This window comes from Lycium ferocissimum, chromosome 10 (assembly GCF_029784015.1).
Source record: "Lycium ferocissimum isolate CSIRO_LF1 chromosome 10, AGI_CSIRO_Lferr_CH_V1, whole genome shotgun sequence".
Classification (NCBI taxonomy): Eukaryota; Viridiplantae; Streptophyta; class Magnoliopsida; order Solanales; family Solanaceae; genus Lycium; species Lycium ferocissimum.
Genome location: NC_081351.1, coordinates 21259490 through 21274296, shown reverse-complemented (window position 1 = coordinate 21274296; position 14807 = coordinate 21259490). Strand labels below are relative to the sequence as shown.

The window sequence follows — 14807 nt, the reverse complement described above, 5'->3', positions numbered from 1 at the left end:
GATCTCTTTCTTCTTGACAAGGGCTCTACAAAATAAGACCCTTCTGATGATGCAGTGTAAAGGTTTGAAATCTACCTTTCTTCTATTTGTAATTGTTGTCCAATTCGTAAAATAGAGACCACTGAATGTCTCTTGAGTGAAGGACAAATAGCCAAACAGGTATGGGAATGCTTTTGCAATTCCTGTGGTATTGGTCTGGTTCAGGGACATCTAAGATGGTCAACTATGAAATGGTGGATAGCTAAAGACAAGAATGAAGTTCACTCATGCATTCTTTAGTGTATTCCAATTGCTATATGCTGCGAACTGGAAAGTGTGGAAAAACAGGTGCCAGGTTTGAAGAAAAGAAGATGTCAACTTGGTACATCATTCATCAAGTCAACAATTTTATTTCCTTAATTCTCAAAGCACTGTTCCCTGATCGTAACTTCCTAGTTCTTGGCTGGAGAAATGTAATATGTTGGAAAACCTCAGATATGTAACTCATTCTCAGGCAGTGTACTGGTATAAACCCAATCTTAATTGGTTCAAGCTCAATGTGGATGGTTGTAGTAAAGGAAATCCAGGGTCAGCTAGAGGAGACATCATCAGAGATCACAAAAGTATTATGAGCCATGCTTTTGCTGAATTTTATTGCCAGCGTAGCAACAATATGGCCGAGGCCTTGGACATTTGGAAAGGGATTAACATTTGTAAGGATAACGGTTTTCAGAATGTGATGGTGGAATCTAATTCTCCTATAGTCGTCAACATGATCAAAGAAAGCTAAGACCACCCTTGCAACTAGCTGAGATTATTGTTAAGATCCAGAGATTAACTAGACATGGAGATTTTGTGTTCAAACATATGTACAGAGAGGGCAACTCTACTGCTAACCTACTTGTTAACTTGGGAGAAGACTCGAAAACTTCTATCTTCACTGAAGCTTCCCTCCTTCCTGCTAGAAACAAAAGAAATAAATTCATCTCTAATGGTAGCTGACTTGCTTGAATTTTTGCGGCATTTATTCATGTACTTAGTGTCCTCGTGCTGTTGGTTTCAACCAAACAGTAGAGGCAATACTCATCAGCACTTTCAGCTTTATATTAGTGTACAAATGGTAGGATGCAATTATCCAACCTTCACAATGTAAACGAGGCTAAGGTCTATGTTTTCCTCCGTGTAATTATGATTTTTGGTAAACACACATGTTGGATTCATGCCTAACTCCTCCATCATAAGTATGGAACTCTTGAAAATAAAAATAAAAAGAGCATTGTTGGAAATATTTAAAAACATTGGATTCAAGAATATTAACAAGGAATTTTTCGTTATTACTAGTTTGTTTCAAGAATGACTCATTTTTATATTTGAAAGTTTAATAATTTTAAAATATTTATTTTATCTTTGATGACATGCTTATATAGACACAAAAATCTCATGAAATTTTTTAAAATCTTCATACTTTGTTTCTTAAATTCCATCCAATTAAGTATGCTACCTTAATTGAAAAGGAGGGAGAAATATCATATTAAAGTATGTACGAATAAATCTCTCTATAACAATCTCGTTTGTTCAGACATTTTCTTGCTGCTATGGTGATTGTATGTTATATATCTTTAATATCATTTGACATTTAGATTTTATTTAATTGTTATGGACAAAATATTACCCAAACAAATGATGATAAAATGACAGAAGTGGCTGGAGGAATCTAAGGTAGAATGCGTGAAAAATGACATAATACAAAAAGTCCTCAACAGAACTTACAAAATTTATTAAATTTATGTCTCCAAAAAATAAGATACATAAATTGAAAAACAGGGATATAATATATCACATTCTTCCTTTCTTCGTCACATTGTCGGCCAAGACAATATATATTGAAAGTTTAGGTTATATACATCATAAGGGTAACAAATTTTCACATACAATTGTGTAGCCTTTATCTGTTATAATAGGTGACTTGCCTTATTTTCAAGATTACAGATCCCTTTCAGAAAGACATACATGTAAATATCTTTTGATGACCCAATGTATATTACTTAAACACTAAATTGAATGCCATATCAATTTTTGTAGTATTCCACAGTAACTTTGTGAAGACAATCACTAGCAATTCCTTGTGCCCACTTTTGGAAATTTTGGAAGGCAGGGTCATCTTCCTTTGTCTCAATAACACAATCGTGACAAGTCTCGATGAATGAATACACTGCACCAATATCAATATTTGCTTTGTAAAAATCCTCATCTTTAACATCTGCTGTTGCCTTCTGCATGGCATAAATTGCCTCTTCATAAACCTCCTTGCATGTCTTTAAACAATCCTTAGTATAATGGTCCATGTTTGCACTAACAGCCAATCTTTTTTCAATGACATTGCTAATGAATTCCTTAGTCTTGGCCATTGTGCCAATCATACTTGCTTTCACAAATGAAGGTACATTTTCACTTGATACATCAATTTTAGGTACATTTTGGGGAACATCAAAGTTTTGAGTAGAGGGGACAGATGATTGAATAGAGGGGAGAGAGGATGGAGATTGAGATGCTGACAATGAATAGTCAAAAGCATTAGAAGAGATTGTGAGGAAGAAGGAAATTGCAATAACAAGAAGTGTTTTTGATGGAGGAGCCATTGTTTTTTGTCCTTTTGGCATATATTTTAAGAAGGAGAAAAAACAATGGTGAGAATTAATGGTAAAGGATTATGAGCAAAGTGAGGGTAATATTTATACATTTAAAAGTTAGTTATAGCTTGTGGCTATGCTTAAATATAGATTGTTTAAATATATATGGTAATTAGTTTTGTAACCTTCACTTTCACAAAGAATTTAGGACCTCTCTTTCTGTTTGTTAGAAGATGGTTTTTCTTGCATGTTAGGGTGCCAAATGGATGGTTTAATATAGGGAGTTAATAAATGGATGGTCTAAATATATATAGTAATTAGTTTAATTTGTAACCTTTATTTTCACATGTAATTTAACACCTCTCCTCTAGTTTATTGTTAGAAGATCGTGTTTCTTGGTGCATGTTGGAGTGCCAAATGGACGGGTTAAAATGGGAAGTTAAGAAATGAATATTTTCTTAATATATATAGTAATTAGTGTAGTTTGTAACTTTCATTTCACTGATAATTTAGCACCTCTTTTCTAGTTTATTGTTAGAATATGGCTTTTCTTGAAGCATGTTGGGGTGCTAAATGGATGGATTAAATTAGGGAGTCAATAAATGGGTATTTTCTAAATATATATATATATATATATATATATATAGTAATTAGTTTAAGTTGTAACCTTCATTTCACAGGTAATTTAGCACTTCTCTTTCTGGTTTATTGTTAGCAGATGCTTTTTCTTGGTGTATGTTGGGGTGCCAAATGGACGGGTTAAAATAGGGAGTTAAGAAATGGATATTTCTAAATATATATAGTATTTAATTTAATTTGTAAATTTCATTTCACATGTAATTTTGCACTTCGCATTTTAGTTTATTGTTAGTAGATGGCAAAAACTTGGTGCATATTGGGGTGCCAAATGTACGGTTAAAATTTGGCGGCTAAAATAGAGAGTTAATGGGTATTTTCTTAAATTTAAATGTATACAGTAATTAGTTTTTTTTTTTTTTTCTTCTAACTGACATTAAGTGGGAAATTTGTGTTATAAAACATGATTTTTCCACCTTATTCTATCGAACCAGCTTACTAGGAAAACGCATGGTGCGAAACAGATTCTCAATGAAACTCTGAGAAACTTCCTAATTTTTCCATGTGAAAATACTACTATTTAGGCTTTTTCAACCGACATTCAATGGGAATAACTACTGAACATTTTTCAACGGGAAATTTCAGTGAGAAAATAGTCATTTTTAGTCGTATGTTAGGCTGCACAATCACTCGAGGTAAGTTGACCAAATCCGATGTGGACCTCACACCCATACCCAAGTCGTGTCCGATCCACACGGGTGCAGCATAACGATTTTGAAGGGCCCGAGCTACATAGCCTCTAATATGAGTAGTTAATGTTGAAATGTGAACCTTGTGTAATTGGAAGAAGAAAAGACTTTTTTAATTTTTGTGATAGTACATGAATTATCTTAGTTCATGAATGAGGAAGGTTAATGTATTAGTCTTTGACACATGCATTGTTTTATTCATGAACTAGGAAACATGAAAATTATTCATGAACTAGGAAGATAAAAAGAATTTGTAGGGTTAAATTAGATTCATGTATTAGTTTAGGTGCATGCTAGAAATGTCCTATAAATACCTAGGTACTATAGTCATTATATGTAAGGCAAAATGTAAGTCAAGTTGGTAGAAGTCCACTTGTCTTCAGAGAAAAATCATTGATAGAGATGCAAACACAGGTCCAACATGCACAGACATGCAAATGTAACCTTTGGACTTTTCTAAAAATCAACTCTCGTGTCTCAATTTAAACTTCAGGAACTTGCTGCAAACATGAAATTAGCTACACTTGAAACCAAAAATTCTCAAGGAGTAATCATGAATATGATCTCCATTTCAACATCTATGTTGAACATTTTCATACATTTCATTTCTAACTAACTTTCTACTAATACATTAAAAATTTACAGTCAAATCTTCTTTCCTTGTTCTGTTGCAACTTATATCAGCTGAATCATAGGAAATCTTTATAACAATCAGTAGTGTAAGTTGCATAGTACTAGTCCTTTATTTTGACATTGAACGGTCATTTTCATCGATCACTACAAAAAAAAAAACTGAAATTAGCTACAAACTTCGTCGCTAAATAGTATTAGCGATGGATTTTGTTTAGCTACAGAATTTATCTGTCGCTAATTTCTCTAAGCGCCTGAGTGAAGCTTCATTCTCCGTAAAGATATGTACGCGAGGAGCCGATAGCCAAAAACCATAGCTAGTAATGTACATACTTCCTTTACGCCAGTGCCTACTTTGATCCCATCCACCCAGTCATTTTTCTCCTTGTATTGAACCTTTAGTAGGAGTTTGTACGTTTGATAGTTATACGATAGGTACCTCAACCATGATATGAATACCGGTACTTTCTGCAGAATTCAAATCATATTATATCAGCAATTCGACAAATATGAAGATATAGGTAAAAAGAGGAATTGCTTTTGTCACGCCCCAATTCTGGTATGAGACATGACCGGCACCTGATGCTTTTAACTTTCATCGAGCGAACCAGCTAACATATTTCCATATAACCATGAACGCGCATGTGATACTTTATGAAAACTTTCATGTCTGTAATAACTGTAATTTGAGGCTCATTAGCCAAATCATAATCTGTAAACTTTAAGTATCTCATCCCAGAATTGGAGCGTGACAAATTTTCCAAAACTCGAAAGCATCTAAGGTAAATAATTTCGATTATGTGAGAGGATATTGTATCGTTACCTTTACGAAATATCCACCAGCTAACATGAATGTCATTACAGTAACAGAAGCCAAAGTTGTTGCCCTCTTTAAATCCATTAATGTAGCCCCTATTGCTAGTCCTAATCCCTGGAAAAAATGAATTCAGTAAGCATTATTATTCAAATTACCAATGCAGGGAAATTAAAGGGATAATTATCATTTTAGACCGCTCTAAAAAATTATAGTCTGCAAATGTATATGTAATGTATATTAAGTGAAAATATACATATTGTATACTTAAATATACATATAATATGTATAATCAGTGTATAAGTTTTGAAATTTTGTCTAGCGCCTGTAATTAATTTCGGCCGATGAGCCAAAAATGAAAAAAGCCAGATATTAAACGGTCCACGAGAATTGGAAAAATTGGAATACCTGAGCTGCTACAATGCAGAGGAAAGTTGTGAGGACGGTTAGGAAAAAGGCGCAAGCGTCATGTTTCAAGCCTGCCATGAAATATACTACTAAAATAAAGAGCACTGGCAGTATAAGATCCAGTGGAATGTCACTGGTGGTTCTGGCTAAGAAATACGCGCTTAATCTGTACATGTCAGCGGATCGTTCCTTGTTCAGCATTGCCCTTTCTTGCGGAAATGTGAAGATTGCTGTGAAAACCGGAAAGAAACCCCAGAACACCGCGATGAAGAACAGCAACCCCGACTGCAATGAAATTTCATAGTTTGAGAATTGGTTGCAATTTGTGCTCCAGTGTCGGATCCTCCAAAAATGCACTACTTTTGGAGGATCAGACACGCACCTGACAACATTTTTGAAGAGTCCGAGCAACATAATATACAAGGTAAGAGCGACATACCTGTTCTTGCATTTGTTTAGGACTATTGCCACCAGATTGCCACCACAGTAAGCCCAAGATAACTGCAGTTGCAACAACTTGAGTGATTCTCAACCAGCTAAAATAATCGTGTCGCCGTTCTTTAAGGCCTCTCCAAAACAATATGGAGTATTGTTCACACCAGCTTGCTCCCCACTCTCTCTTTCTGTTAAAGACTTTAGATTTCAACTCTTCATCAATCATCATGGGAGCCATAAGTTTCTTTTTTTCGCTCTCAGACACTCGCGTCTCGTATGCTTCAACTAGATACTGTTCAGGAAAAAAAAATCAAAAAGAAGGCAGCGATCAGCTTAGCATCCTTAATAAGCTCTTTATATGAATTTTGTGGTTAATTGGTTATACTAAAGCTAATTCCAAGATTGAGGAGTACAGCAGATTTATTGCAATATTACATACAAAAATGACCTACTGGTTTGCATTTCTATACGTAAACGACTCTAAAACAGTGCTATCAAAAGCGAACAGCGCAAAAAAGCTCTAAGGTCCATCCGGGCTTTAAGTGGAAAGCGGAAATAAATCACGGGCTTTAATGAAGAAAGGCGCAATGGAGAAAAAGTACAAATTTGTGTGCGTAGTACAAGATTAATAATTATAAGCATGAATAACAAATATATGAACAAAAATTTTGGAAAAATTTACGATGAAGTGAAATATCAATTGGTTCGTGTCGCCTCTTCAGCTCACTAGCACGGAAAAGCATGCCTAAGAGCCTTGATGACTACATTTGAAGTGCCCGCTAAGCGAGGCGAAGCTCTTAAGATGTTTTCTCGCTTCAGGGCTTAAGCGCGCAGTTGATTGACAACACTGTTCTAAAATAACTAAAAATTGATGTCCTTGAGGATGAAAAAAGTAGTATGATGCCAGGACTCTCCAAAAATGTTGTCGCACCCGTGTCAGATCCTCAGAAAATGCACTATTTTTGGAGGATCAGACACACACTGATGAACATCTTTAAAGAGTTTGAGCAACATAAATCCAAAAAACTCAAAAAATAAAAGGAATCGAAGAAATATTAGATTCGTAACAAAGTGATTGCTTGAAGCTTTTTCTCTTTTGGTTATGCATAACAAATGTTAAATGTTAATAAAATTTATTCACCTCATGCACATCTGCTGGTGAAGGTTTTCCATTCCTTGTTTCTCTATCTGAATTACCAATCTGCACTCTGTCCTCCAACTCTGATGGAACAGAAACATCGTTTAAGTTTCCGTTCGCGAGATCTAGTAGGAACTCTGCTGGATTCATTGAAATCAGAGGTGAACATCCTATAGCTGAAAAATAGACCATTGCCTCAGATGCCTTGCCAAAATAAAGCAAACTCCCTTTGCCAAGAAGAATCAACTTATCAAACTTGTGGAAAAGTCGACTAGACGGTTGATGGATCGTCGTGATCACCGTCTTTCCAGCCTATCAACAGAGATTGAGATGAGACAAATTAGGGGCATAGCTATATATGTTGCTTGGACTCTCCAATAATGTTGTCGCACCCGTGTCGGATCCTCCAAAAATGCACTATTTCTAAAGGTTCTGACACGCACCTATCGACATTTTTGAAATGTCCAAGCAAGTAGCAACATAGGTGCAAAGTGCCTCAAAAGGATTAGTTTGGATATACTCCCTCTATAATTGAACTTAGAAGAACTTTGATGGTCTTGATAAAACAGAGAGAAAAAACTTTACCTCAGCAATATCGTGTAATATCTCAACGATCCTTAAAGCTGTCGTAGAATCCAAACCCGATGTAGGTTCATCAAGGAACAACAAGGATGGGTTAATTATGATCTCATTTCCAATACAAACACGCTTTCTTTCTCCTCCTGATACTCCACGAACAAAGGAGCCACCGATCATTGTATCTTGGCATCTGTGAAAACATCACATTCCTCATTTAGTGAAACTACGCGTCTTGTTGTTCATTACACACTTTTTGAGTATAGAAACAATTAATTACCTCTCTAGTCCTAGCTCGTATATCACATCTATCGCTCTTTTTTCTTTCTCCTCCTTTGTCAATTTCTTTGGTAGTCGTAGGCGAGCTGCATATGTTAGTGTTTCTCTCACTGTCAAGTGAGGAAATAGTATGTCGTCTTGTGTCACGAATCCTATCCTGCAAAAATTTTCACATCCATATGTTAGATTCTATGAAAATTTCATATCTTGATATTTGTTGCTTTAATCTATAAAATAACCAAACAACTCTGTCAATTATAAGTTTCTGTCAAAATGAATATGCCTTTGTTATCTGAGTTTTGCTTCAATGAGACTGGATTTCATCATATGATACTAAGTAATTGCATGAATTATCATAAAGAAAAATGTATGGCATGCTTATTCTTGTCAGCTATGTTGCTCTAACTCTCCAAAAATGTTGTCGTGCACGTGTCGGATCATCCAAAGATACACTGCTGAAGATCTGACAGGCACCTGGAGACATTTTCGAAGAGTCCAAAGATGCACTGCTCGGTGAATTTAGGAGTGTGATTACCTGCTCTTTAAAAGCTTGGAATATGGTTGTTCATTGTAAGTGATTGAACCTCCTGTTGGCTCTTTTATCCTTCCTCCAAGCAGACTGAGGAGCGTCGTCTTTCCGCTACCGGAAGGTCCCATCATGGCCAAAACTTCCCCTGGATCAACAGAGCCACTGATTCCTGACAAAATTTCCTTCTCTCTTGTTGATGTTACTCCTTTTAAAACCACCTTGTAGCATACCTCAGTAAACTGCAAAGTTTATCAAAGGAATTAAAACATATGTAACTTGGGACTAAGTTTATGCAGTTACTAAATGCAACTACCATTAAAGAAAATACAATGTACTTATGTACATAGTATGCTTCTATAGTTTACATCTTTTATGGTCATGTTTTGCTTCTATTTCCCTTCCTACCGAAATTGATGCCCTCACGTAGCCTGTAAATGGTGCGTGTATGTAAAACGTAATATTTGACCTATATGCATTGTGTTCAATTGACCACCATTCGACATACGAAGCTACATCCCTCAACTCTGTATACTAGTTTCTGGTGTTTACATAAATGTTAGTGAACATTTTTTTAAGAATATTGCTGTTGTTTGTGATAGGGGGAGGGAAGTCTTGTACAAAATGACCACATTTAATGAGATTCTGTACAAGACTGAACCTGATATATCATATATATTTGCCATGTTCAAAGGATCGCTTTGTAAATAAACCTCCATCCTTTGCCTGTCCAAACACATATAGTACTCAATCAATCCGTGCGCGCAAAGGAGACTTCAGAAATTTCACAAAGGATATTCAAAGTAATATTCGGCCTAAATACACATAACTATAATTTTTCAGTAAAGAGTGTTCAACTAACCACCCTTCTGGCTATATAGCTCCGCCACTGCATGTGTGCATGCAGGGAGGATGAGGGATTTGACACTCACACATGCTATGCCAGATAAACCAAATTCAAGAAAGCTTTATTTGTGAATTTTATGATCATTGTCTGCATTTTGAGCTTAGGTTCACCTTGAGGTATATTGGTAAGGTAGGTTCTGCTTGAATCTTCATCTTTCTTGTGCCAGCTTCAATATCTTCAGCTGCAATAAGTACATATATAGTCAGAGGAAGTTTACGGTTCCTGCATCGACATCAAGTTAATAAGTGTACGCTAATCGAGTTTACAATCAAATAATTATGGATATTTAGTAGATTTCTTAATACATACATAACATCTGGACAAAAGCTATAAAATTCATGAATCCACATATTGTAAATCTGCCATGTATGTAGTTCATGATCATAAACCTCAGACTATATGATTTTCACACACATTACTTCATATTAAAAAACGTATATGCTCCCTTTGTTAGAATTTATGTGATATAGTTTGAAGGGAAGCCCCGGAGCAATGATAAGGTTATCTCCACATGACCTTTAAATCAACCATTGATGCTTGAGTCGTGAAATGAATCATTGATGCTTGAGTCGGGATTAACTCCCCTTGGGGTGTGGCCCTTCCCTGAAAAAGGGATGTTTCGTGCATCGGGGTGCCTTTTTTTTTGTTTGACTTGACCAAAGTCCACAAAAGGAAAGCAAACTTTTGAAACTTGTGTTCTCTAAATTACTAAGGTAAGAAATCTTTTTCATTTTCATTCTTCAAAATTTAGTAATTTGCAATAATAATTGTATATTGGAAACAACCTTTCTATCTCTACAGGACGGGGGTAAAGTTTGTGTACACATCACTCTTCCCAGTTCTCATTTTGTGAAATTACACTAGATATGTTATTGCTGTTGCTGTTGTTGCAATAATAATGGTGTATTTTAGATGTCCATCAAAAGCAACTTACTAGTAATTGCTAGTATGTGATATATCCCACTCACCTTTATCAAAATTATCATATGTGAACAAAGTAGGCACCAGGATAAGACTTTAAAACGAACCTATAAAGGGTCCCATTTTTGTACGTTCTTAACCAAGAAAAGTGGCAACACATACACAGTGTATGGACAGGTGGATATTAACAGTTATGGAGAGTGACAACTTTGTAAGCCAAACTTCTTCCATTATTAGTGTCACTATTTTTATCTTATTTTTTCAATAAATTTGCGACACCTTACGTGAATCAAATTTAGGTGAAAAGGATGAAAATAACAAAAATTCCTGAACAATTACATAGTGCAACAATATTCTTAGGAATAATTGTTATTAGAATTAAGAAATGATTATTGGTGTTATGCTTGTTGAAATTGTTATGCACCTATTGTTTTTAAATAAAATTATTAACATTATTCCTAAAGTTTTAATTTGTAGATGAAAGCAATAAAAGAAGACCTTTATATGAATTTTTAGAGTGGGATACTCATTACATAAAATTCTCAAAATACAAAGGAAAAAAAAAACACAAAATAAGAGGGTTGACAAAAAGAAAAAAGAAAAGAAATGTTAACACTTGTTTTTAAGTTTCTTTTTCCTATGTTTAATTTACCTTCTTTTCTTTTTTGTTTTCTGTTTTTGTATTATTGTATTTTTGTTTTTGCTACAACGAAAGGAGGGGGGTCCACTTTTCACCAGTTTCTCACTTTCGGGACTTATAAAGTCAATGTGGCTGTGTCTAATACTGACCCATGCACATGAAAGAGTAAGTCCTTTTTGCCTTACATACAAGGTTATGGGTAAGGCCAAGGCTATTTTGGCTTTATTTAAATCGGAAAAGAAAATAAAACAAACAAATAAATAAAAATAAAATCCCATCAAAGATTATGGTAGGTTGATGTATCTTTTTCATTCAACAATTGTATTTATTATTTTTTTGGGTAAAATTATTTACTGATTTAAATGCTTTAGAAAATAAAGGATGGAAAATGGTGAAAAGTTGAATCTATTGTACGTATTATGCAGTGTTTTCTTTTCATTTGGTTTCATTTGATAGAGAGTATTTTTCACACAAGAAAAAAAGAAAAAAATAGCAAAAGGAGTGGATGAAAGGGTTAATAGAAATGGAACTTACACACTATTATTTTTTAATAAAAAATAACCCTCACATGCCAAGAATCTCAAATTATAAAACTTCTTCCAAAAAAGGTCTTTTCACCAGTTTCTCACTTTATAAAAGTCAATGTGGCTGTGTCTAGACTAATCCAATTCATGTCGGAAAAACTCCTCTTTGGGAGGTAAAACACTCCCTACTAAAGATGACTTTATTATCAATGCTCGAACATGAAAGTTCTAATTAAGAATAAAGGAGTACATATCGCTCCACCGCAATCTTGGCCGGTGAATTTGAACTTCTCTTCTCCTTTTTACTATATGTGAACTTCCCTTTCTTGAACGGAAAATTTGTTTATTTTTAAGCCTTTATCATATTAAATATTTAATTGTTTTCCTAATGGCAAGTAATACTTATGGCTTTCCTTTTCTTCATTCTTTTTTTGGTTCGATATAGTAGTGGCTTTCATCATCTCTAAGATGCCCTCAAGAGGAAGGACAACTAATAAAAGAAAGAAAAGTGAATAAATATGGCCGTTGAGCTAGAGGATGAATTGACACAATTATCCTAACATATGTAGGGCTATGGATTTTTCTAACCAAAAATCTTGTTGTTTACAAGGGCATTAATGTCTTTTGGTGATGACCTTTTGTGGTGCACAAAGAAAGGACAAAAGCAAAAGAGGAGAAATTATTGAAGAGACGTGCACAAATTTATGAACATTTTCCTTTCTTTTTGCAAAAACACTAGGAAATGATTATATATCTATTAAAGTAATTTTCAATAATATATCCAAGCTAGAAGAATATAATGAATTTTATTTCTGCTTCTCTGCTATTATTCTTAAGGATGAAAAAGAAAACGAAGAACCTTATTTAGGTGAAAGAAAATGAAGCATATATGTTAAAGAATATTATCTTTAATAATTAGTTTAAACTAGAAATCAAGTCTCATTTGCTTATAATAACACATATCCACAAAAATATTCCATAATTTGACGTGACATATATAGGTTAGGTCGTACCAGACTAGCTAGCACATGTAAGAAATAAATCAGAGATAGAAGAAGAAATAACGGTAAATAAATATGTACTTACGAATATCATCATCACTAAAGGGCTTCATATCTGCAATCTCATCTGGGGGCACGGTGAAGCCCGTAAAGGAGAAAGATAAGCCCAAGCTAGCACTAGAGGCGCGGCTGAGGGCGGCGCCACTACTAACTTCTTCTAAGTCAAACTTCATTTGAGCACTCCTTGATTTCCTAATGTGAGTGTTGCTTTTCCCTATGCCACTCCGTCCTGGTGATGGTGATGTTAGCCGCTTGCTCGACTTCCTCGACGGCGTGTCGGCACCTACATTTCCCACCTCACCGCTCATTGGCGAAGAAGACTTTGTTCCTCCTCCCATTGCTGCTGAAATTGCTTCCACCAATTGATCCGATTTTGTGCGAAGTATACTTGTGCTACTAGGCTTATCCATCGTTTGTTTCCTTTAATTAAAAGGTGGTTGTTTAGTTATATGTGCATGCAAAATATGCAATGAACGTTAATTAATATGATAGTACACCTTAAGTTTCAACTTTTAAAAAATAAATTCATTGAAAAGATACCAAAAAGAGATTAGGCAATATACATACATATAAACAAGCCCATTTTACTAAGTAAAAACCATGCATCTACATGTATCTTTATCTAACTAACTTCTCTAATTAATTACCACTAGCATTTTCCTCTATTATGTGCACATATACATTTTTTCCTTAAATTTACTAAGTTTTCCAAGTTAGTTCAAAAACTTTTGTATATGATAAAAAGACTAAAAGAAAGGGAAAGAGAAACAATATCCTAGGAAGGAAGAAAAAGGCCATCATACCTTTCAATAATTTTAGCTTGATCAAGACTATATATTAAGTTTCAAGAATGTGTAGTAAACACTAATGAAAAGAGAGACATGTCTATTTCGTTAAGAGGTTTTCTGGGGTTTCTTTGTTTTTTATGGGAGGGGAAACGCTGGGTGGAGCTAAAGGGGTGGAAGCGGTTCATTCGAAACTTCTTGAACGAAATTTTTTTTATGAAAATTCTACCTCGAGAGATCTATCGGAAATCACAAGAAAAAGAATAAGAACAAACTACAAGAAGATGTATACTAGTTGCAATTATCATACCTTTGCACAACTAAAAAGAAAGAAGAGTTGTAGAGAGAACTATATTGTTGGAGAGAAAATGTTTCACTTCTATGAACTCTTAATGAATTACTTGCCAGAAGTGCAATAAATTTTTCTTTTATAGCTAGAAATAAAGAGAGAGAACGCTGAAATTACATAAGTACCCTTGTGTATTAGACAAATAACTAATTCCACCAACGATGCCAAAACACTTGACATAAATGAAAAAGATATGATAAATAATTGACATGAACAACAACATCAAGTTTTAATTTGTCCAGTCCAAATCATCACTATCGTCCACGTGTCTGGTCATTTGTTGTCCCATTCTTGGTGGAAATTAATACTTGATACTCCTTCCATTTCATAATAAGTGGTGTGTTAGGCATTTTAATTTTTTCCAAAATAAGTGGTGCTTTAGGAATTAAAAAAGACTTTGGGCAGATTCTACCAAGATTACCCTTATTTAAATAGTCAAGATTCACTAACTACTTTTTCTTTTTGTAGAAAGTAGTAAAACTTGATAAGGGGTAAGTTAGTAAAAGCATTCCTACTTTTTTAGGAGTGAGTAATTTCTTAAGGGGTGTGTATGAGCTTAAAAAGTCACTTATTATAAAATGGAGGGAGTATTTGCTTTCCTTTTGAGAAATCATCAACTTGGAGTCTTTTCGTTTCGGACAAAAGAATAGCACAAGAGTTTTAAACCATATGCATATCATTAGTATAAGAAATGTATGTAGTAATATGTCATTTTCATATGTCGTAGAAGGTAACATATTCTATTTTCAAGATTACAAATTGCATGTTTTGAGAAAGCATACATGTAAATTTTATTTGGTGACCAAATCGTGCAAAAACAATTACATTTAGCAATATATATAACTTAAATTCTTAGTAACTGATACTTTTATTTGTTTCC

General features: G+C 34.4%; 2 protein-coding genes across 4 annotated transcripts; both read right to left on the bottom strand.

Moving 5' to 3' along the window:
• Nucleotides 1-1735: 1735 nt before the first annotated feature.
• Nucleotides 1736-2695, bottom strand: LOC132035187 (uncharacterized). Its single transcript, XM_059425475.1, has one exon. The coding sequence runs from the start codon at nt 2637-2639 to the stop codon at nt 2049-2051; it is 591 nt and encodes a 196-aa protein (XP_059281458.1). The 5' UTR covers nt 2640-2695; the 3' UTR covers nt 1736-2048.
• Nucleotides 2696-4494: 1799 nt separating this feature from the next.
• Nucleotides 4495-14046, bottom strand: LOC132032785 (ABC transporter G family member 22-like). Of its 3 annotated transcripts, none has more exons than XM_059422497.1 (11): nt 13889-14046; nt 12819-13213; nt 9758-9828; nt 8750-8982; nt 8216-8371; nt 7945-8128; nt 7363-7671; nt 6226-6513; nt 5787-6071; nt 5388-5495; nt 4495-5032 (listed from the first exon to the last, which is right to left on the bottom strand). In XM_059422497.1, exons 2-11 carry the CDS (start codon nt 13201-13203, stop codon nt 4811-4813), a joined length of 2241 nt encoding a protein of 746 aa, XP_059278480.1. In that variant the 5' UTR covers nt 13204-13213; nt 13889-14046; the 3' UTR covers nt 4495-4810. The 3 variants fall into 3 exon arrangements, with proteins under 3 accessions (XP_059278480.1, XP_059278481.1, XP_059278482.1); XM_059422498.1 differs by lacking the exon at nt 13889-14046 and adding an exon at nt 13597-13800; XM_059422499.1 differs by lacking the exons at nt 9758-9828; nt 12819-13213; nt 13889-14046 and adding an exon at nt 9402-9446.
• Nucleotides 14047-14807: the final 761 nt, after the last annotated feature.

Coding starts and splice junctions, on each gene's coding strand:
- LOC132032785 (XM_059422497.1), bottom strand. CDS start 13,203: ATGGATAAGCCTAGTAGCACAAGTATACTTCGCACAAAATCGGATCAA. Junction 6,514..7,362: donor CACCAGCAGATGTGCATGAG/GTGAATAAATTT, acceptor TTTCCTGAACAG/TATCTAGTTGAAGCATACGA. Junction 6,072..6,225: donor CTAAACAAATGCAAGAACAG/GTATGTCGCTCT, acceptor ATTTCATTGCAG/TCGGGGTTGCTGTTCTTCAT.
- LOC132035187 (XM_059425475.1), bottom strand. CDS start 2,639: ATGCCAAAAGGACAAAAAACAATGGCTCCTCCATCAAAAACACTTCTT.